The 23,779-nt window shown below is 52.7% G+C and overlaps 9 protein-coding genes across 9 annotated transcripts; 5 read left to right on the top strand and 4 right to left on the bottom strand.

Annotated features, from left to right (window-relative positions):
* Positions 1 to 184: 184 nt before the first annotated feature.
* On the bottom strand, positions 185 to 550 carry N7532_005927 (uncharacterized protein; the record flags this gene model as incomplete). The annotated part of the gene is made up of 1 exon (XM_056618421.1): positions 185 to 550. One exon carries the CDS (start codon positions 548 to 550, stop codon positions 185 to 187), a length of 366 nt encoding a protein of 121 aa, XP_056474580.1.
* Positions 551 to 1,875: 1,325 nt separating this feature from the next.
* Positions 1,876 to 3,243, top strand: N7532_005926 (fungal specific transcription factor domain-containing protein; the record flags this gene model as incomplete). Its single annotated transcript, XM_056618420.1, has 1 exon — positions 1,876 to 3,243. The coding sequence occupies one exon, from the start codon at positions 1,876 to 1,878 to the stop codon at positions 3,241 to 3,243; it is 1,368 nt and encodes a 455-aa protein (XP_056474579.1).
* A 739-nt stretch (positions 3,244 to 3,982) lies between these two features.
* N7532_005925 (uncharacterized protein) lies at positions 3,983 to 6,526 on the top strand (the record flags this gene model as incomplete). The annotated part of the gene is made up of 1 exon (XM_056618419.1): positions 3,983 to 6,526. The coding sequence occupies one exon, from the start codon at positions 3,983 to 3,985 to the stop codon at positions 6,524 to 6,526; it is 2,544 nt and encodes an 847-aa protein (XP_056474578.1).
* A 1,387-nt stretch (positions 6,527 to 7,913) lies between these two features.
* N7532_005924 (uncharacterized protein) lies at positions 7,914 to 10,085 on the bottom strand (the record flags this gene model as incomplete). Its single annotated transcript, XM_056618418.1, has 1 exon — positions 7,914 to 10,085. One exon carries the CDS (start codon positions 10,083 to 10,085, stop codon positions 7,914 to 7,916), a length of 2,172 nt encoding a protein of 723 aa, XP_056474577.1.
* Positions 10,086 to 12,434: 2,349 nt separating this feature from the next.
* Positions 12,435 to 14,513, bottom strand: clf1 (putative cell cycle control protein (Cwf4); the record flags this gene model as incomplete). The annotated part of the gene is made up of 1 exon (XM_056618417.1): positions 12,435 to 14,513. The coding sequence occupies one exon, from the start codon at positions 14,511 to 14,513 to the stop codon at positions 12,435 to 12,437; it is 2,079 nt and encodes a 692-aa protein (XP_056474576.1).
* Positions 14,514 to 14,987: 474 nt separating this feature from the next.
* Positions 14,988 to 16,550, top strand: N7532_005922 (U4/U6-U5 snRNP complex subunit PRP31; the record flags this gene model as incomplete). Its single annotated transcript, XM_056618416.1, has 1 exon — positions 14,988 to 16,550. The coding sequence occupies one exon, from the start codon at positions 14,988 to 14,990 to the stop codon at positions 16,548 to 16,550; it is 1,563 nt and encodes a 520-aa protein (XP_056474575.1).
* Positions 16,551 to 17,558: 1,008 nt separating this feature from the next.
* On the top strand, positions 17,559 to 18,393 carry N7532_005921 (uncharacterized protein; the record flags this gene model as incomplete). The annotated part of the gene is made up of 2 exons (XM_056618415.1): positions 17,559 to 18,162; positions 18,221 to 18,393. 2 exons carry the CDS (start codon positions 17,559 to 17,561, stop codon positions 18,391 to 18,393), a joined length of 777 nt encoding a protein of 258 aa, XP_056474574.1.
* A 1,871-nt stretch (positions 18,394 to 20,264) lies between these two features.
* N7532_005920 (siderophore iron transporter mirB) lies at positions 20,265 to 22,190 on the top strand (the record flags this gene model as incomplete). Its single annotated transcript, XM_056618414.1, has 4 exons — positions 20,265 to 20,455; positions 20,507 to 20,777; positions 20,848 to 21,190; positions 21,259 to 22,190. The coding sequence occupies 4 exons, from the start codon at positions 20,265 to 20,267 to the stop codon at positions 22,188 to 22,190; spliced, it is 1,737 nt and encodes a 578-aa protein (XP_056474573.1).
* A 244-nt stretch (positions 22,191 to 22,434) lies between these two features.
* Positions 22,435 to 22,918, bottom strand: N7532_005919 (uncharacterized protein; the record flags this gene model as incomplete). The annotated part of the gene is made up of 2 exons (XM_056618413.1): positions 22,435 to 22,756; positions 22,824 to 22,918. The coding sequence occupies 2 exons, from the start codon at positions 22,916 to 22,918 to the stop codon at positions 22,435 to 22,437; spliced, it is 417 nt and encodes a 138-aa protein (XP_056474572.1).
* Positions 22,919 to 23,779: the final 861 nt, after the last annotated feature.

The raw sequence follows: 23,779 nt of genomic DNA, 5'->3' as shown, positions 1-23,779 counted from the left end.
TTTGCTCGCCCTATGCACTGTTGAGTCTGCCTAACGACGACGGTGTTGGAAGTGAGTTCGTATGATTTTGGTGCAGCATCAAGTGCATACAAGCTGACCCTGGTCCGGGGTATTGCATTTTTTTTTTCGACAAATCTCTGCTTCATTTGGATATACCGATGTTGTCCCTGGACGTAGCTAGCCCCTATCCTGAAAACGTACTCAATGCCGGCATACTCTCGTACCATTCCCTAGATTCGATATTCTCGACAATCCACCTTGCCAACTGAGCTCGCGTTATGGATGTCGTCCATCTACCCCCTCCCAGCTCCCCAGCATATACTGAACCAGTCTCTCTATCACGCTTCCAGCTGATCTCATCAGACTCACCCGAGATAGCAGCGAGGCGAAAGACAGTCCAGTCCAAACCCTGCCCTTCCTCCTGGAAAGCAGCTGACAAATTATGCATATTGGCGTAGATCGCAGACGCGAAAAGGCACATGAGCACGTGCACCATCAGCTTGAACACTGAGAAGCAGTCGTCTGGACGGGATATAGAGATAGTCCCCATGGCGGTTATTCTTCGGATTCCAAGTTTGCCATCGCAGGAAATATAGCATTCTTGTAGTAGTCGGCGAAGTGGAATGGATCGATATTATTGTTTTCGAGACTTGGTCCGAGGAGAGATAACACAACACCGCAAGGGGCCATGGCATTTTTGAGGGACGTCTGATCTGACATTTCGCCTTTCATGATCTACGTATTGTCAGTTGTCAGCATTGCGCAGTAAGACCCAGATAACTTTGAGATCCAAAGTGCTAGCCACGTACCGTCAGAAACTCGTGGGAAGCAACGTCATCTGGTATTTTGTCAGGGCTCCGGGCGTAGACCACGATTCGGCGTTGAGACGAAATTAGTTCTCGGATGAGACATATCCCTGCAGGACCATTGACTCCAAGAACAAGAATTCGGTTGGGAATTGGATGCCATTTCGCTTTGATGGATTTCCTGAATCATTGATTATTCGTATGAGAGCTGTCAAGCTGAGGATTCTCTCCTGCGTCTTTATAACACATCAGGTGGCGGGCGCTCTATTATCGCCCCACTGCGCCCGTCAGAGTCCGCTCGTGTGGTAGTTCTGTCTATGCAGGCATCACCCCAAAGCGATAGATTCTGCTTCACATCGGCCTTTTTATGGATCTGACATATCCTCAGGTTAGTCGAAGAAGGTATGGAGAAAGAAGGGATGAAGGTGGTTAGCGCGCAGTTCCCGCGCCGATCCGACTCCGCGCGGGATTGCCACCGCGCGCGCCTCTATCTACATGGGAAAAACAAAATATCTCCAACCACCTCCTACTCACGGTCCGCGGCAAATCTTGAACAGCTAGCTGGCTTGCTAGACCATTAGCTCTATCTCAGTACAGGTCCAATGACATGTTGACCGAAAAGCAGACGAGAAAGCGTTCCTGCTGGACATGTCGCCTCCGTCACAAAAGGTGTGACGCAGTGCTTCCCACATGTGGCCCTTGTTCAGCACTAGAAATCAACTGCTACTACAGTGACCAAAAGCCAGACTGGATTGACAACGGTCCACAGCAGCGAGAAATGTCTCGGCAAATCAAGACCGAAGTCAAACAAAGCGCGAGGCGCCGGCGCGGCATTACTCTCATGGAGGACATCGCTCAAACCATCGCAGTTAGTCCGGACGAGCCCACTTCCAGGCTTAGTCGACTGCGCTCCTATGATTTCTTTTATAGAAAAAAGCTCGATACGACCAGGAGACCATTGCCCCTGCAACAATTTACAGAAACTCCCGCGAGCCACCCGGAGAGATCGCACTCCACTCCTGCCACCGATGATTCGACCCACCTTTCGTGTCCATCTAGCGCTTCATCAATGTCCACTCGGAGTGACATAAACATGGGGCTCCTGATGGGGTATATGGATTATGTTTTCCCAGCCTTGTTTCCATTCTACAATCCTTCCATACTCGAGGGTGGTCGGTCCTGGCTTCCCATACTGGCTACAACGAATAGCGGGTTCGGCAATAGCATAATCAGCTTAACCTCCTATTTCTTTTCAATAGTCCCAGTTGTCCCAGGACTCGACCACGACAAATGCTCCACCAAGACCTGGGAGGAAGTGCGCAACCAGATCGAGCTTGCTCTGAATAATGTCCAGCATGACGTTGCCATTTGGCAAAGCCGAGGAACAGACACATCGCTCCGAGATGGCGTGAATCTCCTGGCGACTATTGTACAACTTCTCCATATTGCGCCTGAAATCTTCACATCGTGTCAGTGGCAGGTCCATTTGAAGGCAGCAGTTGCTCTTTTTCAGCAGATGTTGAAGCATCACGGCCAAAGCAGCGTGATGTCAGGTCAAGGGATAGAGGTCATTATGAAAGATCTGGTTGGCGGGGCTCCGTTCATAACACCTGTCGTGGAAAGGGGAGCCTTCTCCTTTTTCTCTTCGCTGCTCATTATGGACGACATTATCGCCAGCACATGCCTCGAGAAACCGTCCGAATTACTACCGTTGCTTCATGATCTTCAGACCAGTTCGCCAAAGGCGGATCCCCCGCGGCGCCTTGAAGAAATCACAGGCTGTCAAGATTGGGTGTTCTTGGTCATCGGCGAGGTAGCTGCTTTCGATGCATGGGAAAAAGAGAATGAGAGGACCGGTAGAGAATCCAGCTTCGATCTAATCCCCCACATAGATGTGCACACAATCGAGGTCCGGTGGCAAGAAGGCATGAAACGCCTTTATCTACACCAGCAGTATGAATCCTCTTCACCCGCCGACATCAAATCAACACGACCACTTGAATACATTCTGCGCAACTCCGACTGCACGTACGGTCTACGTTGGTGTTCATCAGAAACGCGTTATACTATCACAAGTGTCTGGGCTCAGGCGGCTCGCGTGTATACTTTGAGTGTCTTCCATGGCTGGTGGGCGAGAGAAAGCCAGATCTCCAACTGTGTTGAAGAAACATTGAAACACTTAGATAGGATCACATCGCCTGCCCAGCTTCGAACTCTTGTCTGGCCTATCTGTGTGACTGGATGTCTTGCTAGGGAAGAACAGCGGACAAAGCTCCTCTCCATCTTGAGCAAGACTGGTGCCCTTGGGGCTCTGAGGAGTGTGCGCGAGGCTTTGGAAATCATCCAAAAAGTGTGGGGGCAGCAGCCTGATGATGGCTATACCTGGGACGTTGCTAGCTGCTTGAGATGCTTGGGTCACAGGGTCCTCCTAGTATGAAATTTCCCAGCAGAAACTGCTCGAATATAATAGTAATGTCCTACGCCATATGAGTATATCCTGCCATCGAATTAAACTTATCGGCAACCTATCCTTGAGCTGCATTGTACTCTCCCGAAGTATGAAGTGGCCCCTGAAGGCATAGGGAAAAGCAGGCTGTACGTGGAGCCTTGTGCAAATCTTTCCGCCCCACTCCACCTCCCATCCCCAACAGCGCCAAGTTTGCGTGATACGCATGAACGCTCCGTTTTCGCGCGATACGAGGCTGCCAGCCCGATCTTCGCATTGATATCCCAATCGGCTCAACCACCCCTGGACAGCCACGCCCGCCCCAGCTCGAGCGCACCCAAAACAGGGCCGGACCCTGGACCAAACCGTTGGCAGCACTCCAATGGGCCACCAAATAGTGGAGAAGTGATCCCCTTAAAGCCCATTTAGGCCCTTGGAGGTCCACCGGGTGGCCTGAAGAGACAAATGAGGGTCGGCTCACCTTGGATGCTAGTCGCTAGCGCCGCCCAAGTGGGTTGCGATGCGCAGAGAGATTGGGCCCTCAGCCCCGATAGAAATCAGCCGCAGAATAAGCACGAGGAGAGCCTTAACTGCGAGCCTTGACTCTTTCTCCGATCCCGAGCCTATTTTTCCTCTGCTTGCTCGAGATCTCGCTGCAAGCCTTGTGGCTTTTCGCTGTTCCTGGCCGCTCTGTTGAAGCTTCACTTCATCCTCATGTCATCGCGCCAGGATGGCCGAGTCGCGAGAACCGGAGCACTCGCTGCTGCAAGAGGAGGACCTCGTCAACGCGCGCCCCGCGCGCTCGTGGAATCCGCTGCGGCGCTCCTCATCGCCTGATGTCGACTACCACCGCATGCCCTCCCAGAACCCATTGCCCTTCTCCGACGAAGTCTTCCGCGACGTCGGTCTAGGAATCACCAATCCGTCTGGCGAAACACTCCCCGCGGGCAAATCCAGGCGAACATCGGTCTCGAGCGCGACAAGTCAAGCAGATACACCAGGTTTCTTGAAGACGCCAGAAACGCCCGCCATTCCGCATTCGCCAAACTGCCCGAGTCGCAAAGCAGTCCTCCAGCGCCGACTGTCTTGGGTTCCAATCACAATTCTCGTACTTGCCTTCTATGCGACGGTCTTCTCGGGTATCTACCTTGCGGTTGCGATTCGGAAACCGCGATGGGGAATTATTAACGATCAGCAGGCGCTCGCCCCGTCCACCGCGAGCCTTTTGTGCGCCTTCTTCGCGAAAACAATCGAATTGGCCTATGTCACCATCTGCGTCGCGTTTCTCGGTCAGGTGTTGAGTCGTCGGGCTTTGACGAAGGATTCTCGGGGAATCAGTATCGCGGACATGAGCATGCGAGCGTGGATTATGCAGCCTGGGTCGATGATTGTGCACTGGGAGAATCTGCGGTATTCCGCACTCACTATTCTGGGATCGATTGCATTGGTCGCTACCTTTGTAGCGATGCTGTACACCACCGCCGCGGAGGCCTTGGGTAGGGACGACATGTACACGACGATTATCTTTGATTTACGACTAATTCTCTCTCTTCCAGTATCACCAACGCTTTCCATGGGACCGCGGGAAGAAACAACACTAGCAGGAAAAGTGCATGCTAGCTTTGCCAACACCAATTATCTCGCCGCTCACTGTCAGACTCCCGTGACCGTCGCGGAGGACCCTGAGGCTCGCAATACAACATGTCTGCAAATTGAGCATGTGGGATCGGCTTACCATAACTACCAACAGTGGATCAGCAACTGGGCCAATCTTGTGGTGGGCGACAATGAGACCACGGATAATCTTCACACCCGCCCAGACCCCAGTGGTTCGATTTGGGACAACACAACCGTCACAGGCAGCTGGATTGAAATCAAAGACGCGACCGAGCTCTCAAAGAAGCACAAACGCATGATCAACAATATCACCATGGCAATGCCTCATGGCGGTATTCCCGGTGCAGCGATGGACGGCAAGAATGGCATTCGACAGCCACAAGATGCATCTGGAGAGGGCAAGTATAACCTGGAGGCGTCCGTCCCATCTCCAGCTGTGAATGTGCTATGCGTGGGAATGAACAAGTCCGAACTATCTCCCCTAGTCTACTCGTCATGGCCAGAAGCAGACTTCGACGCAACAAGCTTCAGCGCCGACCCACCTTCCAACATCCCGGTCTGGCCCTCCTGGATGAACAGTACAGTCGTCGACGATGTTTTCGGCTTCGGCGAGGAATACGGCCAACGCCCTCCGGTCTTTGGCACTTATCCACAAACCTACAACACCATCCTTAATACAACCGGCCGCTGGCCCACAGATGCAGTATACCTGCTGGGCAAACCGAGCGTATCCCATCCACCCTACGTGATGTGCTCAATCCGCGCCAAACAGACCGGCGTCTGTTCCACCCGCTACAGTGCCGCGTCTAGCGGCGCCTCCCTCAACACAAATTGCGAAAACTCCACCAACCCCTTCCAATACGACCGTGATCATCAAAACTTCCCTGAAGGACTCTGGTCAGCCGACTACAAAAACATTGCATCCGAATGGGCCGGCTCCCTGAGTCTGAACGCAGGAATCACAAACGGCTCCGCGAGTAACGCACGCCTCCTGATGCAAATGATGCCCGCCTACGACTCCTCAACCGGAACATACTCCCTCGACCCAACCCTTCCCTCCATCGGCGAGGCATTAGCTGTAATGGCCGGCAGCACCCTAATCCTCAGCTCCAAAGACGCCCCATATGTACCAGGCTGGAACTACAGCGGAGACGGCGACGTCCTCTCCGAACCCGTGTACCAATATTTCCGCGCATCCCTCCAAGCAGTCGGCTACGCCTCAGGAGGGACAGAAAAATGGCAAGGCGTATTCTACGTCATTCTCACATTCTGCTTCATCACCAGCTTCATATGTTTCGGCTTCGTGATTCTTGAAGCGCGCGGGCACCAGATTACCGACTTCACCGAGCCGCAGAATCTCTTCGCGCTAGCCATGAACAGCCCGCATAGTTCGCGGCTGCAGGGTGCTTGCGGCGGTGGGCCTGTCGGACGACAGCTGAAGGAGCGCTGGTTCATTGGGATGGAGGAGGATGATGCGCATTACTACATTCGTGCTAAATCGGATGGCCGGCTGGCGTTTGATAATGGGAGGTCTACTGGCTACCGTGGCATGGAGCCTATGGATATGGATGATGGCTCGCTGAAGCCGGTTAGTCCCGCTGTCGATGAATTCCGGCGCGTTTCCAAGGGACGATCGTTCCTCGCGAAGCTTTACTGAGTACTCTACTGGAGATTCACATTGTGTGTTAATAGATGATATCCACCATTCGGCATTTGATTTCTGCAAACTGGGACTTTTTTGCCATTTTTTAGAAATACATTCAACGGCGTTTTTGCTTTTGATCAGCCCTCGTGGATAATAATGGTATCTCTCCCCATTTTTTCATTCCCATAGATGTGGCTACCGCTTCGACCTTGCACCAGTGTGGCGGCATACTGTGGGTAGTCTTTCATTACCAAAGCAGTCCCTATGGTGTTTTGGAAGCCCTCTGGCGAAGACCTCCATTACCGATAACGGGCGTTATGTTGATGATTTGATCGATTACACTTAATCATTATCTCAGCAAATTCTTACCTTCCCCTCAGGTCACTGAATGACCTTGACTTAAGCAGCCTTCATTCAACGATCATTCAACGAGTCCAGAAATACTCTCCTTGGTTGAATATCCAGTTTGATACTGATATCATAGTGTCAACACTCGACTCCATGATGCAGATTGCCACGCTACAGAGCCCAGCATGAAGGAATGATTCCCTGGAGCCGCGGCGCTCCACATTCAGGTGTGAATCCTCCGAAACCGCGACTCTTGGAAGCTGCTCTGACTACACAGATGTTACGGAAGCGGCAACCCGATCATGTCAGCCAGCCACGAAGAAGCTCGGCGCCGATACCAACTATGCGCTATTTCTATCGGTCCACCAATTACTCCAACACGAGTCCCAGTGGCCTGGAAACCTTTCCCGAGATGGCTAGTGCTACGTCTATCTGATACGCTTGAGGGTTATTTGCGAGTGACTACCCGGAGAACAAGGATGAGATGGGACGAAATTCGGGATTGTCTTAGGTCTGATATCCGGCGCTCTTGTTCATGCTACGGATGATGAGTTGGAAGAGACTACGTGAATGGCTTATCTCACTGTGCTTACTGGTGTACTACATTCATCAAAAAAGTGGGAGTCAAATCGGCACCCAGGCACCAATAAATTTCATATATACAGAGACCTCGGCCAAAAGCCAGCAATCAGCACGGTGACAATTGAAAGGAATCAGCACGAAAACTTCAACGTTACTGAGAAATTGAGATATGAGAGAGAGAGAGAGAGAGAGAGGAAACACAAAAATGTATCAGATTCAACTGACAGGAATCAACAGTGAGGCAACGCTAGAGAACCGCTCGCGCACACAAGACAAATGCAAGAGAGGGTTGCATGCAATGCAAGGGAACTTTTACAAGGACGCCTAGGACGCCATGCAGTAAAGTATGAGATAGGAGAGGGTCTATCGATGGATAGAGTGAGGGTGACAGGTAGAGAAAGAGGAAGGGAAGGTTGAGTGTTTCCTGGATAGACCAACGGGTGTGCTGGCCAGCTGAGGTTGGTTCGGATCAGCGATCAGCGTGGATATTAAGCCAGCTCATATCTGAATTAACATTATGATCGCGACCGGCTCGGAGCTCGTCGATGTCGTCTGGTATTACCACGCTCGACCGCCGACCATGAGACTGCCGACTCATATCGGGAAAGTAGCCTGAATTCGTATTTTGCAGGTCTCGTGTGCTAGAGTTGTAGAAGCTAGTGCTATAGTTGCTGCTGGGTGGACGGCCCAGCCAGCTCTGTTTGTGTGCGCCTGTCCAGGCTGTGTCGTGGGGGTCATCATCTGAGGCGAGACTGATTGAGTCTGCGCTCGAGATGCGTGCTGATTGGGCTTCGGGGATGGCGAGGCTCCGGTCGGAGGAGGGAGGGTTCTCGGTCGTCGGGCTGCCGCTGTACACTTGGCCTAAGGGCTTTGGTTGGTCAAGGAGGCCGAAGTTCACGGGGGTGAGGTTAGCCATGGGCCAGGCGCTTCCGCGGTAGTCGGATTTTGTGTAGACGGAGCTGACGGTCGAGCGGTCGGCAGGCATGCCGCCCAGATTTGAGGTGCTGTTGCTGTCTTCGAAGTATTTGCCCCATCCTTCGTCGGTGGTGCGGTCACCGGCCTTGTTGGAGCTGGCGGCTGCAGCTCCGGCCGCACCACCGGCAACGATGGCTGCGCCTTCGGGCTCTTGAGAGTACATGCTCGAGGGCGCCAGGCCGCTGGATGGAATGGGAGAGAGCGGGCTGCTATCGCGTGGGCGGTTGGACAGGCCATAGCCAGCGTTGCCCGGGGGCGGCTTGAGGGTCTTCTCCCCACTGACGTGACCAGACATGATAGCAAGTGAATCGTTCGAGATGGAAGCGACGGGGACCGGACTCTTGGCCATCGGGTAAGCACCATTGGCAAGGGGTTCTATCCCCTGGTCTTGGAAGCTCAGCCGGTCCTTGCTATCATTGCCACCCAACTTGCCGTTCTGGGCTTGCTGTTGCTTCTTGCGGCGGAGGAAGAAGAGCAGAAGGAGAAGGATGAGGGCCACACCGCACACACTGCCGAGAGTCGCACCGAGGATGGTTTTCAAACCAGCGTGCGAGCTTCCACCAGCAGCCGGGGCAGGAGTGGAGGTGGAAGTGCTGGTGGTTGTGGCCGAGGCGGAGATGGACGATGTCGCGGTGGGAGTTGGTGTGCTTGACGAAGTCGATGATGTGGTGGTATGTGTTTTCAACATATGTTGGCTAGGCTTGCCATAGAACAGCTCGGTGGCGTTGGCCCAGCTATTGGAAGTCTGGTTAAAGATGGCCAATGAATTATCACCACCACCGCCAGAGAGTACAGCGATTCCCTGCTGCGAGGCAACAGAGTAGTCTGACCATTTCTGTGTCGGAGCAAATTTGTCACCATATGTGGGATAATCGCTCAGACTGCGCTTCTTGGAAGAACCCAGCTCAGAGGCCGGCGACTGTACCTCCCCATTATCGTTGACTAGAGCATAGCTCGTCACTGAAGAAGAGCCATCCATATTAAACGTCAGCAAAATTTTGCCATCTGAGCCGTCGTCCATCAAAGCAACTTGGACCGATGAGTCCAGTGAACTTGGCAGACTTGCACCAGACTCAGCCCAGCCTGAGTCGCCATCACCATAAACATAAACAATGCCGTTCTGCTGCTGGCCACCGATCATGGCGACATCTGAAGAGTTCCAGGACAACAGCATGGGCTGATAAGCTGGCGGTGCTCCTTGGCTGAGCACCGAAGAGGAGTCGTACGGAGACTTTGCCGAGATAGACCAGCTTTGCGAAGAGGGAGTGGTGTCGCCAGTCTGGCTGCCCGAGTAGACAACAATCGAAGCAGAGGAACTCAGGTAGGCAGCGCCGTGTCCGGTACGGTCCGAGAAGTCGGTTCGTGCAGATCCGAGGATGTCCCACCTGTTGTCCTTGAAGGAGTACCGTTGGAGTCCGGGGTAATCTTGGTCGTCGCCGGTCCCGCCGACCACGTAGAGGGCTTTTTCATCTTCGTTACCCTCAATTCCTCCCAGCACGCAGACTGCGTCGGATACGGGCGTGCTGCCTTCGGACAATTCGGACCAGGTGCCATTCTGGGAAAGCGGAATTGATAGGAGGCCTTTTTTCGAGAAGGCGTAGAGGGTATTGCTGTAGATGACGGAGCAATGACCCTCGAGCTTGTAGGGGGGTTCAGGGACGGTCATGTCGAATGCGAGTGCGAAAGAATAGAAAGATGATACCAGACCAACAGGAAAATTGCGGGTAGCCAGCCGGCAGAAGAAATCGGGCCGATGCGTAGAGAATGAACGGTGACTGCCAGAGCACTATCTCATCGCGGCCGGGTGTGGTTTAACAGCGTGTCGGCATTCGGGAGCGTCCGTGATTGTGAGAGTGTACGGAGTGATTCTTTTCTCGGATTGGCGAATGGGTGGAATGTCTCAATGTGTCGGGGCGACTTGCTACTGGAAGCTGCTAGTTCTCCGTGAGAAATTCGGGAATGTGGAGTCGTGAAGAGACGAGTTGAGATCGGAGAAATTCGTCGAGATATCCAGCTCGGGTGCGCGCAAAAGACGGACGTTCACAGATTGTCGGTCCGGTGTAGACCAGCGATAAGGCGAATCGACGCGAAATCGAAAAAGGGTCGAAGGAGAGACGAGCCTCGAGGAGTCGGGGGGCACGAGGCTGAGCCGAGACGAAAAGAGGAGCGAACGGGGGCGACAGGTCGCGGAGGAAAGAAAGCTGTGGCTGTCAGCACCAGAACATGACACGGCTCGACTCAACGCGAACACAACAACAAACAACCTCACATACAGGGACAAGTGCGCAGCACGACGAAGGGCGAGAGAGACAGAAGGAGTGAGACAGAAAGAGCCCCCTAACACGACGACCAGCAGCGGGCTAGCTTGGCCCACTTGGGTTAGCTCCTCCCCTTTATGGCTATTTCGTCATGCAAATTACCTCGGGCGATCATGACATTATTTATTGTTTTTAAAAGCTTCAATTGATCTCATCGAATATGTTTCGTAAGTATAGTATACAGACAGAGAGCCAGACTGAAAAATGTGGCATATTGGGGCTGCTCAATCCTCTACGGCTGCTCGTCTCGGCTCTACAGGACGTTGCAGCTGGCAGGCAGTGAGGGCTGCAGACTCCACCGCGTCCTGCGAGGCACTTACACCTCGACTCTGACCAGGGACAAGCAAGGGCTCGGCCTGTTTCTTCCTCCGATCCTGCCTCCCTTTCGTCTTAATAAAATGTTAGGTGGGCATATCAGGGGGATTTGTTGATGGAAGGTGACCTGCCCCTTTTCGACGGATCGAACCATGGAAGCAGTTGGCTCGTGCGCGCCAGGAACAGGGTACCATCGCTGCATCAGGAGGAGGTACTTCCCTTAATGCAGACAGCCCTGCCTAAACGGAAGTAGCCCCCTCACTCAACCACCCAATTTCGGGAACTCGCCTTTCTCTCGACATAAAATTATGCCCAATGAAACCAGGGCGCCCCAGGGTACTCAACGCAAAATACGACTGGATATAGATCTAGCACAACGTGGCGACCCGGTCGAGAATGCGGCATTCCACCCAGATTAGCGACTTCCATGCCATCTGGACCTCCGCTAGTGTCGCACCAGCTGGTTAGCCCCAGCCCACGCCCCTCGTGGACACCGTGCTATACACTCACCACGCCACGTCCACAGTAAAAGGTGGGCCAGTCGCGAAACACAAGCAAGACATAATATCCAACACGAGATCTAAGCGAGCGCCAGCATTTATTTCACAAGTGGTATTGTGATATATAGCACTAAGCCACCGCAGTGCCTCGCACAGTCCCCGTGTGACAACCCAGTCAGGGCCAGGCACGAGCGGGCGCAGATTCAATCCATCCCAAGCACGAAAAACCACGGGTCCAGCGGAATCCCCCCACCAGGCAATCAGATCGTGACGAGCCGTGGGGTTTCCTCTGGCATTATGGTTAAAGTTCTTGCCGTGCCTTGTTGGGTGGGCGATCGGTGATGACTCTGCAGCACGCGGCGGCGTGCCACCTTGATAGCCTGGGCACATACTGTACTGTAGATTGGCGGGCCGGCTGACTATACTCGATGGAGTGTGTAATGCCGCCCCGTCTACGCATTAATTACTGGCAATTACTCTACTGAATTCTGATTGCACACGAACGACCAGATCCGAGAGTCCCGCATACATCAACCTGGTTCCCTCGGGTTGGCACCAGGCCCCAGCAATCGGGCAATCGGGAGCTTTGCTCGTGTCGTACGGGCAGCTCGGGAATGACTGATGCATCAATGTGCGATCGCGGCTGAGTTACTGAAAATGAGGAAGAAAGGCATTGTAAGGTGAACTTTCGATGAATTTTGGAGATCCCTGGGATATTTTATTCCGTACATAGCATTACATCGGGTAGGGATCTCATTCAAGGTCATAGTCATGGTCATGGGGTGGGTAACAGCCTCCACCGCCACATCGTACTCATACAACACCACCCACCCATCCACCAATCTGCATCTGCAGAACTTGTCAACATCATCACGCACATCCTTACGCGCCGCCCTTCTTCCAGGCGTGCGCCTTCTCCAGCAGCTTCGAGAGATTGGCCGCCGATTTGTCGTCGGCCGGGAACATGTAGTCCATGTACTCCTCGTATCGGTCGTCCTCCAGCTTGCGGCGCTTCTTGACCCGGCGCGGCATCTGCTTCTCGATTTTGTCGATGTCGTCCGGCGAGCCGTGGGCGTGCTCGAATGATCGCCATGCGTTAAGCAGTTCAACACGCTGACCATGAATTAGTTCCTGCTTCCCATTGAACCTTTCCAGGGCCTTGCAAATACTTACCTCTTCCTTGAGCCCCTTGTCCTTGAAATCCTTGTGTGCCCGCTCGAAGATCGCCCGAGTCCGGTTCTTGGCATCTTCGGTGGCCGGCTTCTGCTCTTCGGTCTCCTCATCTTCTTCGTCGTCGTCCTGGCCGACGCTGATCTCGAATTTGGCGTAGGCAGTCCAGACCTTGACGTGGGAGGTCTTCTGGAGCAGACGCTCGTACAGCGCGCGCACTCGCTCGTACTCGCCTTCCTCTTCTTCAAACTCGATGTAGGACCGCCATACCAGCTCGGGCATGTCCAAAGTGGGCTGAGTGACTGCAATCTCGTAAATTCCGCGCGCACGATCCTGATCGTCCAGTCCGCGTTCCAGCTCGGCATAGCCAATGAAGGAGTGGCAGTTCTCCGGGTTCCATTCGATCCACTTCTCGTACAGTTTCCGGCACCGCACGAATTCGAACAGCTTGCGCTCGAGATCAATATATCCACGGAAAAGCTTGTCCTTGGGGCACATGCCGATGGCCGTGCCCAAGGTTTTGCGGGCAGCGTCCAAGTCCATCATGCGGATCTCAAACTGCGCCTTCAGGAGCCACACCTTGGCAAAAGTGAACTTCTTGTGCGGAATGAGCTTGATTAACTCTTGGTAGACCTGCCGAGTCCGGTTCGTATCCTTCGCCTCCATTTCTTCATACGCGGCGTAGAAAATCCAGAGGTAGATGTACCGCCGCCAGTGTCGCTTCTCCTGTGAAGGGGGAACCTGTGCAATGGCCCGCTCGTAAACATCGCGGGTTCGCTCCACGTCGCCCGTGGCTTCCTCCAGTCGAACATAATCAAACCAGATGTCGTAATTGCGCTGGTTTTCCTTCAATTGCTCTTCATAATGCACCCGGCGCTTAGACAGGACCACGTCCTCAACACCATCCTGATCACCGAATTGCTTCTCAAAGGCCGTGTAAGACTGGTGGAGTTTCATCGCCTTGGATCGCGGTAGATTGTCGAGGGAGATCTTGTAGATTGCACGCGCACGCTCAAACTCTTGCAGCTTGGTTTCAAACTTGGCGTAGGCGATAAAGATCTTCTCATCCGCGAAGTCCATTCCTAGTGTGTCGACCGCAGCGTCAAACACCTCGCGAACCAGATCACTCGTACCATTCTCTTCTTCAAAACGGGCCCATCTAATCCAATTCTTCGGATCAGGATGCACAACTGTGAACCGTTGGTAGATATTGCGCGCGCGGTCGAATTCACCGTAGCGCTGCTCCAGTTTGATGTATGCAAACCACGCGCTCTCCTCTGGCTCCCATGACATCCACCGTTCGAAGACCTGACGAGTACCGGGCAGATTACCAATTGTCTCCTCCATGTAGACATACTTGAACCAGAGCTTATCCACACGGGGCAGAATCGTAACGGCGCGATCAAGAAGGTTCCGGGCATGGTTGATATTCTTTTCTTTCATTTCAGATTCGATGTAGCGAATCCACAGGACGACGGAGGTCGCGTCCACGTCCAGCGCACGTTCAAAGATAGACCGCGCGCGGCGGAATTCCTTCTGCTCTAGCTCCCAGGCAGCATAGCGCATCCAGTTGTTCATGTTAATGCGGTTTCGCCGCACATAGTCTTCGAATTCCTTGCGCTTCCGGCCTTGATATTCGTGTAACTCTTCGAGATCGGCAAATTTCTGGGTCGGGGCTTGCAGGCCGGGCTCTTGTCGGTCGACAGCCTCTCGCAGAAGCTGCTCGGCGGATATCTGGACCGGCGCCGCGGCTTTGTTTTTGACCCGGGGAGGGCCACGGGACGCCTCCATTATGGGCGGGTTGAACGGGTGATGAGGAGTTGAGGTAGGTGAGGAGATCGGAATTTGAGTCGGCGAAGCTTGTAATTCGATGCCAGTCCTTGGATTTGGCCTCGAGGGATGGGTACGGGTGAAGAGTGTGAAAAAGTAGAAAGGCGCACAGCTCGGTAGTCGATTAAATCTATCGGAAAACCACCGGAGACTGTGCTGCCTAGACAAAAGTAGTAGGCGCGATGCGTCTAGGTCGTACCTGCCTTTCGCGGGCCCGCTGATGAAATCCCCCGTTTGCACTTCTGGTCTTTCGCGCCGCCCGTGAAAAGCTCCCTCTGACTAATCACCTCCGAGCTCACTTCCGCCCGTTTTGTGTCGCGGACAATCCCATCTTCAGCGGCCAGCAGCCAACAGTTCCGGTGGCAAACTGGGAAGACATTTACAACTGCACACTCCCTCTACGATAGTCTCTTTGGCTATCTTGACTCGCCCATCATGTCTGCTGCGGAGGATCTCCTGCGCGACTTTGAAGACGATGAGGACTTCCAGGACCAGGAAGGCGAGGACCTCGCGCAACAAGAAGCCGAGGCGGACGAGCAAGAGCAACAGGATCTCGCTTCCAAGACGACTAGTGATTTCGATCTCTCCATCGCGACTGCCGACGAACTCACCCGACTCCACAAAATTCTTCGCGACCACTACTCGGTCCGATTCCCCGAACTAGAAACCCTTGTCACAAACTCGATCAAATACGCCAAAACCGTCGCTATCCTCCAAAATGGCCCTTTCGACGATATCAAATCCCTCTCCAACTCGACCGACAACATGGTTGGCGAGTCTCTCAAAACTGTGCTTGACGGTCCGTCTCTCATGACAGTAGCCCTAGAGGGAACGACCACTCGCGGCCGCCAACTGACCGATGGCGAGTTGAAAACCGTTCTGGAAACCTGTGAAAAAATCATCCAGCTCGACCGCGAGCGTACTGCACTCACGGAAAACATTCGATCTCGCGTCAATTCGATTGCGCCGAATCTGGTGGCTTTGATTGGATCACAAACTGCTGCGCAGTTCTTAAACCAGTCCGGTGGATTGAAGGAGCTTGCTAAAATCCCGGCTTGTAATCTAGGAGCCCAAGGCGCCAGGCGCCAGGATGGTCTGGGATTGGCTACAAACCATGGCGTTCGTTCACAGGGTTTTCTGTACGACTCGCCTCTCATCCAGGAGGTCCCGAACGATCTGAAGAAGCAGGCGATCCGGATTGTCTCTGCCAAGATGGTTCTCGCTGTCCGCTCCGACGTCTCCAACTACGCCAAGGACGGTTCGCTGGGCGAAGACCTCAAGGAGCAATGCTTCAAGCGAATCGAGAAACTGACTGAGCCTCCGCCGAACTCCGGTGTCAAGGCTCTCCCCGCACCGGATGATAAGCCATCCCGCAAGCGCGGTGGTCGACGAGCCCGTAAGGCCAAGGAGGCCGTCGCCATGACTGAGCTTCGCAAAGCTCAGAATCGGGTTGCGTTCGGCCAAGAGGAAGCTGAGGTGGGATACGGCACAGGATCAGGCACCGTGGGTCTCGGCATGCTCGGCCAACAGAACGATGGCCGTATTCGGGCAACGCAGATCGACCAGCGCACCCGGGCCAAACTCAGCAAGAACAACAAGGGCTGGGGTGGTGCGACCCCGACCACTAACGGCGCAGCCTCATCCCTGCGTACGTTTGGCCAAGGTGCCAGCGGAACCGCCAGCTTGCTGCAGGCTCGGGGTCTTCGCACCTCTGGCGTGGGCTCGACGTCCGCGACTGCTGGTACGGCCAGTACTATTGCCTTCACGCCTGTACAGGGCTTGGAGCTGGTGGACCCGAAGATCCAGGCTGAGTTGAACCGCAAGCGCAAGGCCGAGGAGGATCGCTGGTTCAAATCTGGCACATTTACCCAGGTTGGCGGCGGTCAAAGTAGCACGAACCCGCAGAAGGACAGCGATGGCTTCATGAAGCCGGCGATCCCGCCCCGCAAGAAGGTCGATACCGGCGAGGGCAAGATGGGCCCGCCGCCCAAGCCGTAGGGCGTGAATTCGCGTCCGCTTGCCGTTTTATCGAGATCGATCATCATGCAAACCAAATTCAGTGCGGGTCTGTGCATTCCGGGCGTTGGGCGACGATCAGGGGAACTCTTTTTTTCTGCTTTTATTTTGCTACACATGATACCAATTACTTCCATGTACATCATCACCATCATGCCTGCTATAGCTGAAGGGCGAGTAGGTCACGTCTCTCGGAGTGCCCGACAGGCCAATCACACAAGAATCAAAAAATCTGCAAATGACCAAAGCGGCTCCTTCAAGTCGTGATCGACCCCGCAGTGCACGCTAGATCCCCAATGTCGTAGATCGCAGGCTTCCCCAATGTAGCACCAACGTCTATCTCTGCTTCCCCAATGTAGCATGCGTGACGCTGTGGAACTGTCGCCCCGCCATTTCGCCAGCCATTTTCCTCTTCCAAATAGGGTTTGCGCACTGCACGTGGAGAACCACGTCAACGTTTCAGAACCGACGCCACGGACGCTGCCTTTTGACTTGATGCCATTTTGCGTCGGGTCACATTCGTCTTCCGGCGCTGGAAGGAATCATTTTGGGGTCTGCAGCGGCGGGTCTTCTATGTCCAGAATCGATGGCAGCGGGCTGTACCAGACTTTGGGTGCCGAATGGCGTGCTTCTGCCGGGCCGTTTGCTCAGTGCTTTCGCAATCTCGGGGAATTTGGCCAAAGATTTGGTAGCGGTGAGAGATTTGCGTGCTGGGTTTATTAATGGGGTCGTTTCTGCTGGTCGTGTATTCTCTTCCACTTCTCTTTAGGCTGGTCCTTTGACTATTGAGACTTACCCGACTCCCATCCTCGTCCCAATATACATCTGATCATCTGCACATCGGTCATATATATCAGTCGATATTCGAAAGACATCAGATCGAACAACATATTTCATCCGAAATCATCGAACACATATTCATCGATAGCGATACAATCGGAACTTCGTACAGAAATCTGCGGCGTGGCAAATTGCACCCGGTCCTAAAGTATGGCTCGGGAAATAGCCGTCCCGGCACCAGGCACAGCCAACAAACTCGGGCCCAGCAACACTTCTGGAATTGAGACAGTAAAAGGGATAACCCTCAAGTACCTCCGGCCACACACCGAGATCAGCAACGACTTCGACGAGCTGAAATTTCACGCCGCAGCATCCCGCCAATTGCAATGGCAGCATGACGGGTCTCTTGCATCCGGAGAAGAGGGACGAGATACCCGGCTAATCGCCTCCCCGTACAACGACGTGCCCCATCTTCTCGACCTCGAGACACTCGACACGCAGAGCCGATTTCTCGCGCTCGCTCTGGCATCTTTCAGGTCTGTTCGCGACGATTATGCGACAGCGCCGTACATTGATAACTTCAATTGGAATGAAGTCTTTGGTCTCGTGAAAGCTTTCGCCGACGTGGAAGGGCATATCTGGAAGGCGCAGACGTTCTATGTTGTCGCGTTTCGATCTATCCTTCTTCCGGGCGCCGATAACGATCATCTGCATGCGCTTGATGCATATTCGCACCAAGAGGCTGTTGCCAGTGGTGGGTTGTTGAAGTATTGGTTTGGGACGAAGGATGAGAAGAGGCAGAATCTCGCAACTTGTAAGTTTTCTCAGTCACGTTGAGATAGAGAGCTTAGAATCGCTAATTCGCGTTATAGGCATTTGGCGCAGTCGAGAAGATGCTCGTCTGGGTGGTCGGGGACCTTGGCATGCGAAAGCGATAGCCGCAGCGAGGGAGCTGTATGAGAAAATCACTTTCACGACGATGAAGTTGATAATTGAGGATGACGTGAAGACTTGGTCGATTGGAGATTGGAAAGACTCGGCCTGAGGGTCCTTCGATTATGAGCGATGAATCATCACTGGCGTTGATTGTTAATTTGCATTTGAAAGGCCACATTAATAGAATGTATCTAGTTAGCATATTGGCTTTATCTGTTAAATGCCCATTATCACATCTGGTCATATGGTTTTGTAGGATCTATCCACTGGCCACGTAGCAAGATCCGACCCCCTTCAGAGGACCAGGTTATATGAATGGACGAACTCGAGGCTCTTTCCCCTCTTGAATTGTCATTGAAAGGGACATTTAGGGAGTGAAAAGACGAAGCGCGATGATCCATGCCGATGAAGAACACAGGGATGCGCTCGGGACTAAGCAATCGGTTGGTCAATTGCCTGACGGACCTTCTTCCCCAGTCGGGATCCGCGGGCTCCTTGGGAGCCCTTCAACTAATACAACGCGGGATCTTGGCATAAAGGGTGAGCCCTAGTTGGGTACGGCGAGAGGAATCATCTCAGACCGATCCACTTCTCGCTTGTTTCTTCCCAGATTGTGGGGCCTTTGTCGCTTTATCAATCTATGGTGGGGGTGAGAATGGATCTGGGCAGGCAAGACCTTGTTAGGCAACCATTCAATCCATGTCGGTATTAACCGAAGTACTGGGCTTTCTTCGGAAAATTATTTTCGCCTCTGTAATCCTAGTTTCGCGAGTTCAATTGATTCCGCCAGAGTCAACGACTGATATTTTCGCCATCAGCACACTCACGATCTGAATGGCGACGATACCGAAGACCTTGCATGCGCAGAGTTTTCAGATGGTGGACAGGCAATAGGTGTCTAGTTGAGCTAGTGTGTCCGATGCTACACAAGATCAGATAGCGCAAAGAAGGGTCTGGAGGCGTCCACTTAGCACGTTTAGTGCCGATACCTGCCCCAATAGGAACTCTCGCCCGCCATCGGTCCCCGAAGCCACCTACATATCAGGCCATTGGCCGCTCACAACGATTTGTTCTGTGAGAGACCAGGGTATGAGCTGGACAATGGTGCACTATTGATTTCTCTTCCGTAAAAAGAATCTGATAACTGCTGCGAAGAGTTTGTTGCGTGGTGACCTGGAGATGGAATCCTCAAAATAGTCGTATCTCAAGAGTACTAGTAATGGGTGTTGAAGACGATCCCGAGGCAGGTGTCTTATTCTCTGGCTGTCAATTCGAGTACTGATCTTGATCTTATCTCGGCCCAACTGCCGCCCCTTGCAGTCTCACCTTTCACAGGCTTCATGTAGGGCGTGGTTTCATCGCCAAGGCCGAAATCGGCTTTCTCGGTACCTGGGCCATCCATTCACACGAAACTGCTAGGGTTCAGGATCACGAATAGCACTGCTTAGCTCGCTAGCAAGATCGGCCGGGTGTCTTCGGGAGTGGAGCAGGCCACTTCAGTTGACGGACAGGTGGAGACTGGCGGTTCTCAATGTTCGATGAATGCTAGAATGAAATGAATTGAAAGAATCCGCGTATGATGTAGTGAGACATGGGGCCGGCCAAATCCGGCCCCTGGATTGCTTCCTATGTTGTCAGATTGTGCTGTGTTCTAGTTGGATATCAACTGGTATCGTGATGGCAGATCATCGTTGGTTTGCCGTGTTGACCTTGGAGTAAGATCCTGCCGTGTCAGATTAAAGATCCGGCTGTGATTCCGGAAGCCGTTTTCCCCATAATCAAAATAAAGAGGTCCCTTGGTTTCTACAGTGGGTTCGGCGGAGGCGCACGAAAGAAAGCGCTCTCGGGGTGTGGGTATACGAGGCAAACCATGGCCCCATGTCGGAGTTTATAACAGTGCACCATTGCCCGCCAAGTTTCCCTTGCAGTCTCCCAGCGGTATCCCTTCCACACCTTGGACACCATCCGGAATCATTCACTATGACTCAGGGCAAGAATTCACTAACTCCAGAAGTCTCTGAGCATCCTCCTCCACCTCTCGTGGGCACGGGCCTTCGAGACTCCCATTTTCAGAACCAAGATCAAGACCCAGACCAGCAGGATGGTGTTCGAGTCGCTGAAGCCGTCACGGCTACTTGGTCCAAGAAGTCCTTGATCATTACCTATGTCTCGTAAGGATTGTCATATTGCGATAAATGTTCGATTCCGCTAACTCTTCACAGCATGTGGATGATTTATTTCGTGAATGGCCTCAACAACAACTTCACCCAGAATCTGGGAGCTTATATCACAAGTGACTTCGACGGACACTCCCTGCTTTCAGTGATCACTGTCGTTACCAGTGTGATGGGTGCTGCCTGCCTAATGCCCATTGCCAAGGTGCTGAATTTGTGGGATCGCACCCTGGGCATGTGCATTATGATCCTGATTGCCATCATGGGGCTGATCATGATGGCCGCCTGTAGCAATATCGCGACCTACTGCGCCGCCCAAGTCAGTATTCACTTCTTCCTCTCTTGCGTGGTTTCCGGGGACCAGGCTACTAACTTGTGGTCAATTCCAGTCTTTCTACACGGTCGGTCTGACTGGTGTCATCTTCTGCGTTGACGTGATGACTTCCGACACATCTACTCTTCGAAACAGAGGAATTGCGTACGGATTCACTTCCAGTCCGTATATTATCACAGCTTTCTCTGGGCCATCCATGTCCAACCAATTCCACGAAAGCAATTGGCGATGGGCGTACGGGACTATTTGCATCATTCTCCCGATCGCGGCCCTGCCACTCATCATCACATGGGGCCTGGCAAAGAAGCAAGCGGATCGAGAGGGCAAGCTCCAATACAAGCCTCGAAGCACTCGTACCTGGTGGCAGAGCATCTGGTTCTATATCGTTGAGTTCGATGGTTTGCACACCTACCCGAATCTTCTTGTCCCTGCAGCCATATCCTCTAACAAGACCTCCCTTCAACAGTCATCGGTATCCTCCTCATGATCGGCGGCTTGATCCTCTTCCTCACCTCCTTCAACATTGCAGGCAATACTGAAGGCGAATGGAAGTCCGCAAAGATTATCGCGATGATGGTCGTCGGCTTTTTCGTCCTCGTCGCCTTCGTTGCCTACGAGCGATGGGGCGCTCCGAAGCCGTTCATTCCCTACCACCTCATCAAAGACCGCACCGTCATTGGTGCTGGACTCTTGGATATCACGTACCAAATTTCCTACTACTGCTGGGCCAGCTACTATACGTCCTTCCTACAGGTCGTCTATGACACAAGCCTCACCCAAGCGGGATACATCAGCGCCATCTTCGACCTGATGGACCCTGTCTGGCTGATCGGATGCGGCTACCTCATCCGATTGACCGGCCGCTTCAAATGGATCCTTATGTGCGCCGTACCACTCTACTTGCTAGCAAGCGGATTGATGATCTACTTCCGCAACCCGGGCTTTAGCGTCGGCTACATGTGCATGTGTCAGATTTTCCTAGCCGTCGGCGGTGGAACGATGATTCTTATCGAGCAGGTCTCTGTCCTCGCCGCCTCCAAGCACGAAGATTATGCTGCTATGCTGGCCCTTCTCAGTACATTCGGTAATATCGGAGGTGCTATTGGTGGTAGTGTTTCGGGCGCTGTGTGGACCAACACACTTCCGAAGAAGTTGCAGGAGTACCTGCCTGCCGAGACGAAGGATCAGTGGATGAATATTTATGAAGATTTGTCGGTTCAGTTGAGTTATCCTGTGGGATCGCCGACTCGTACCGCTATCCAGAATGCCTATGCTACCACTCAGCGGAACATGATGATTGCTGGCACGGCTATCATGGGACTTTCGATTATTTGGGTGTGGATGATGAGGAATATCAAGGTTAAGGATAACAAGAGTGTTTCCCAGGTTCTGTTTTAGACTGCTGGGATTTATTCAATAATATATACAGTGTTTGGCAATTGTGGTCTGTCAAAGGATACCGCGCTGCTATTACATTTCAGAACTACATGTCCTCGTCGATGAGGTGGCAAGACAAAAATGCAAGTATGTTATTATTGTTGCCTTAGAATATTTCGAATCGATGAAGCAAACGGCTATACAGAATACATGGCAACAATGCACACACAATCCCAATATCATGAAAAGGTTGTCCATGGCAGCTTCAGCTGTTGGCCTTCCAAAGGCTTGTCACGCCCTTCTTGACCGGCTTGAAAAGCAATTTAACCTCTGCCTTAAGTGTCTTCCTTTCTTCCTTCGACCACTCCCCATTCTGCTTCGCAAGTCGAAGACTCTTCACGTGGTCGGTAAGCAGAGCCGACACTTCGTCTACTGTGCACTTTGTGCACTTGGTTCCATCGGTCACATTGTTCAATGCTTTCGCCAATAAGCCAATTATATCTTGAGCTCGCTCAGTCTGCAATTCGCGATCAAGAAGCGGAGTTTGGCTAGGGCCGTGAGTTGAGCAAGATGCCGTTGGGCTGATACTAGTTGACAATGTTAGGAATTGATGTGATATCTAATGTTTTTCAAGTGAGTATGAACAATACTTACTGCTCTTTCTCTTCCTTTATCGTCTTCTCATATTTGATGTTGCTCACAGAAATAACAGGCTGAGTCATCAAGCTGTCCGTCTTGAGTTCGACCATGTCGTTGATTTGGGTTATTATGGATTGGAAATTGTGTAAAAGTTTTTCGTTTTCGAACTTTGGATATTCGAGTCTGTCTGCTCGAGAATGTAGCTGGGATTACTGGTATTTATATCGGTTTGTATTTAGGTTGCAGCGTTCAGTATACCTTCAGGTTCCTGTGAGGTAGCCCAAAGGGGTATGTTGTTGTCTCCGAGCGCTACCGCATTGGGCCTATCGGCCGAGCCAAGTCCGACTGGCCTCGGGGCTACTTCTTTTGCCCTTGCCTCATCATAGTTCCATTCTGATATACTCGGACTTAAATTATTTTGGGTTTTTGATAGGTGTCGGCTTTTTCAAGCTCCTCGTTGAGGTGCATCTTCGATATCTCCCGTGGCTGGATGCCACGTTGGACTGTGTTCGCGTATATATTGTTGCGGTGTCACTGAAGTTCATTTCTACCTGCGAAAGTCACACGTGACGTTTTGCAGCATTTCATGTTCTGATTGAAAACTTTCTAAGAACCGCCTGAGGATTTTTCCATCTAATCTTAGATAAGTGTGATCCATGGGATGAAATCCATCATTTTGGTCTGGTCTCCCGCATCCTCAAGTGTGAGACCCGCAGATCCTTGACCCAGAGAAAGAACCATGTCGGAGCATCCACTTGGTATTCGTCAAAGTCCCCACACTCCAGATAGAGCCAGCTGTAGCTGCGCTTGGACCAACTGTGTCGGCATCGCTTCAGTTACTTGGGAAAGCGCGCCGCCTTACACCGTAATCGAAAAGTGGCAAAGGCGATGCTCCTCGTAGGGATATATAAAACTCCAGATACCCTCCTCGTCTTCCTAAAACCCTGAGGTTTTCCTTACTCCTAAAACTC

The sequence above is a fragment of the Penicillium argentinense genome, assembly GCF_028826775.1.
Source record: "Penicillium argentinense strain IBT 30761 chromosome Unknown utg000005l_segment0_segment0, whole genome shotgun sequence".
Taxonomy (NCBI): Eukaryota; Fungi; Ascomycota; class Eurotiomycetes; order Eurotiales; family Aspergillaceae; genus Penicillium; species Penicillium argentinense.
Note: the sequence above shows the minus strand (reverse complement) of the source record. Positions and strands in the feature narration are given on the sequence as shown.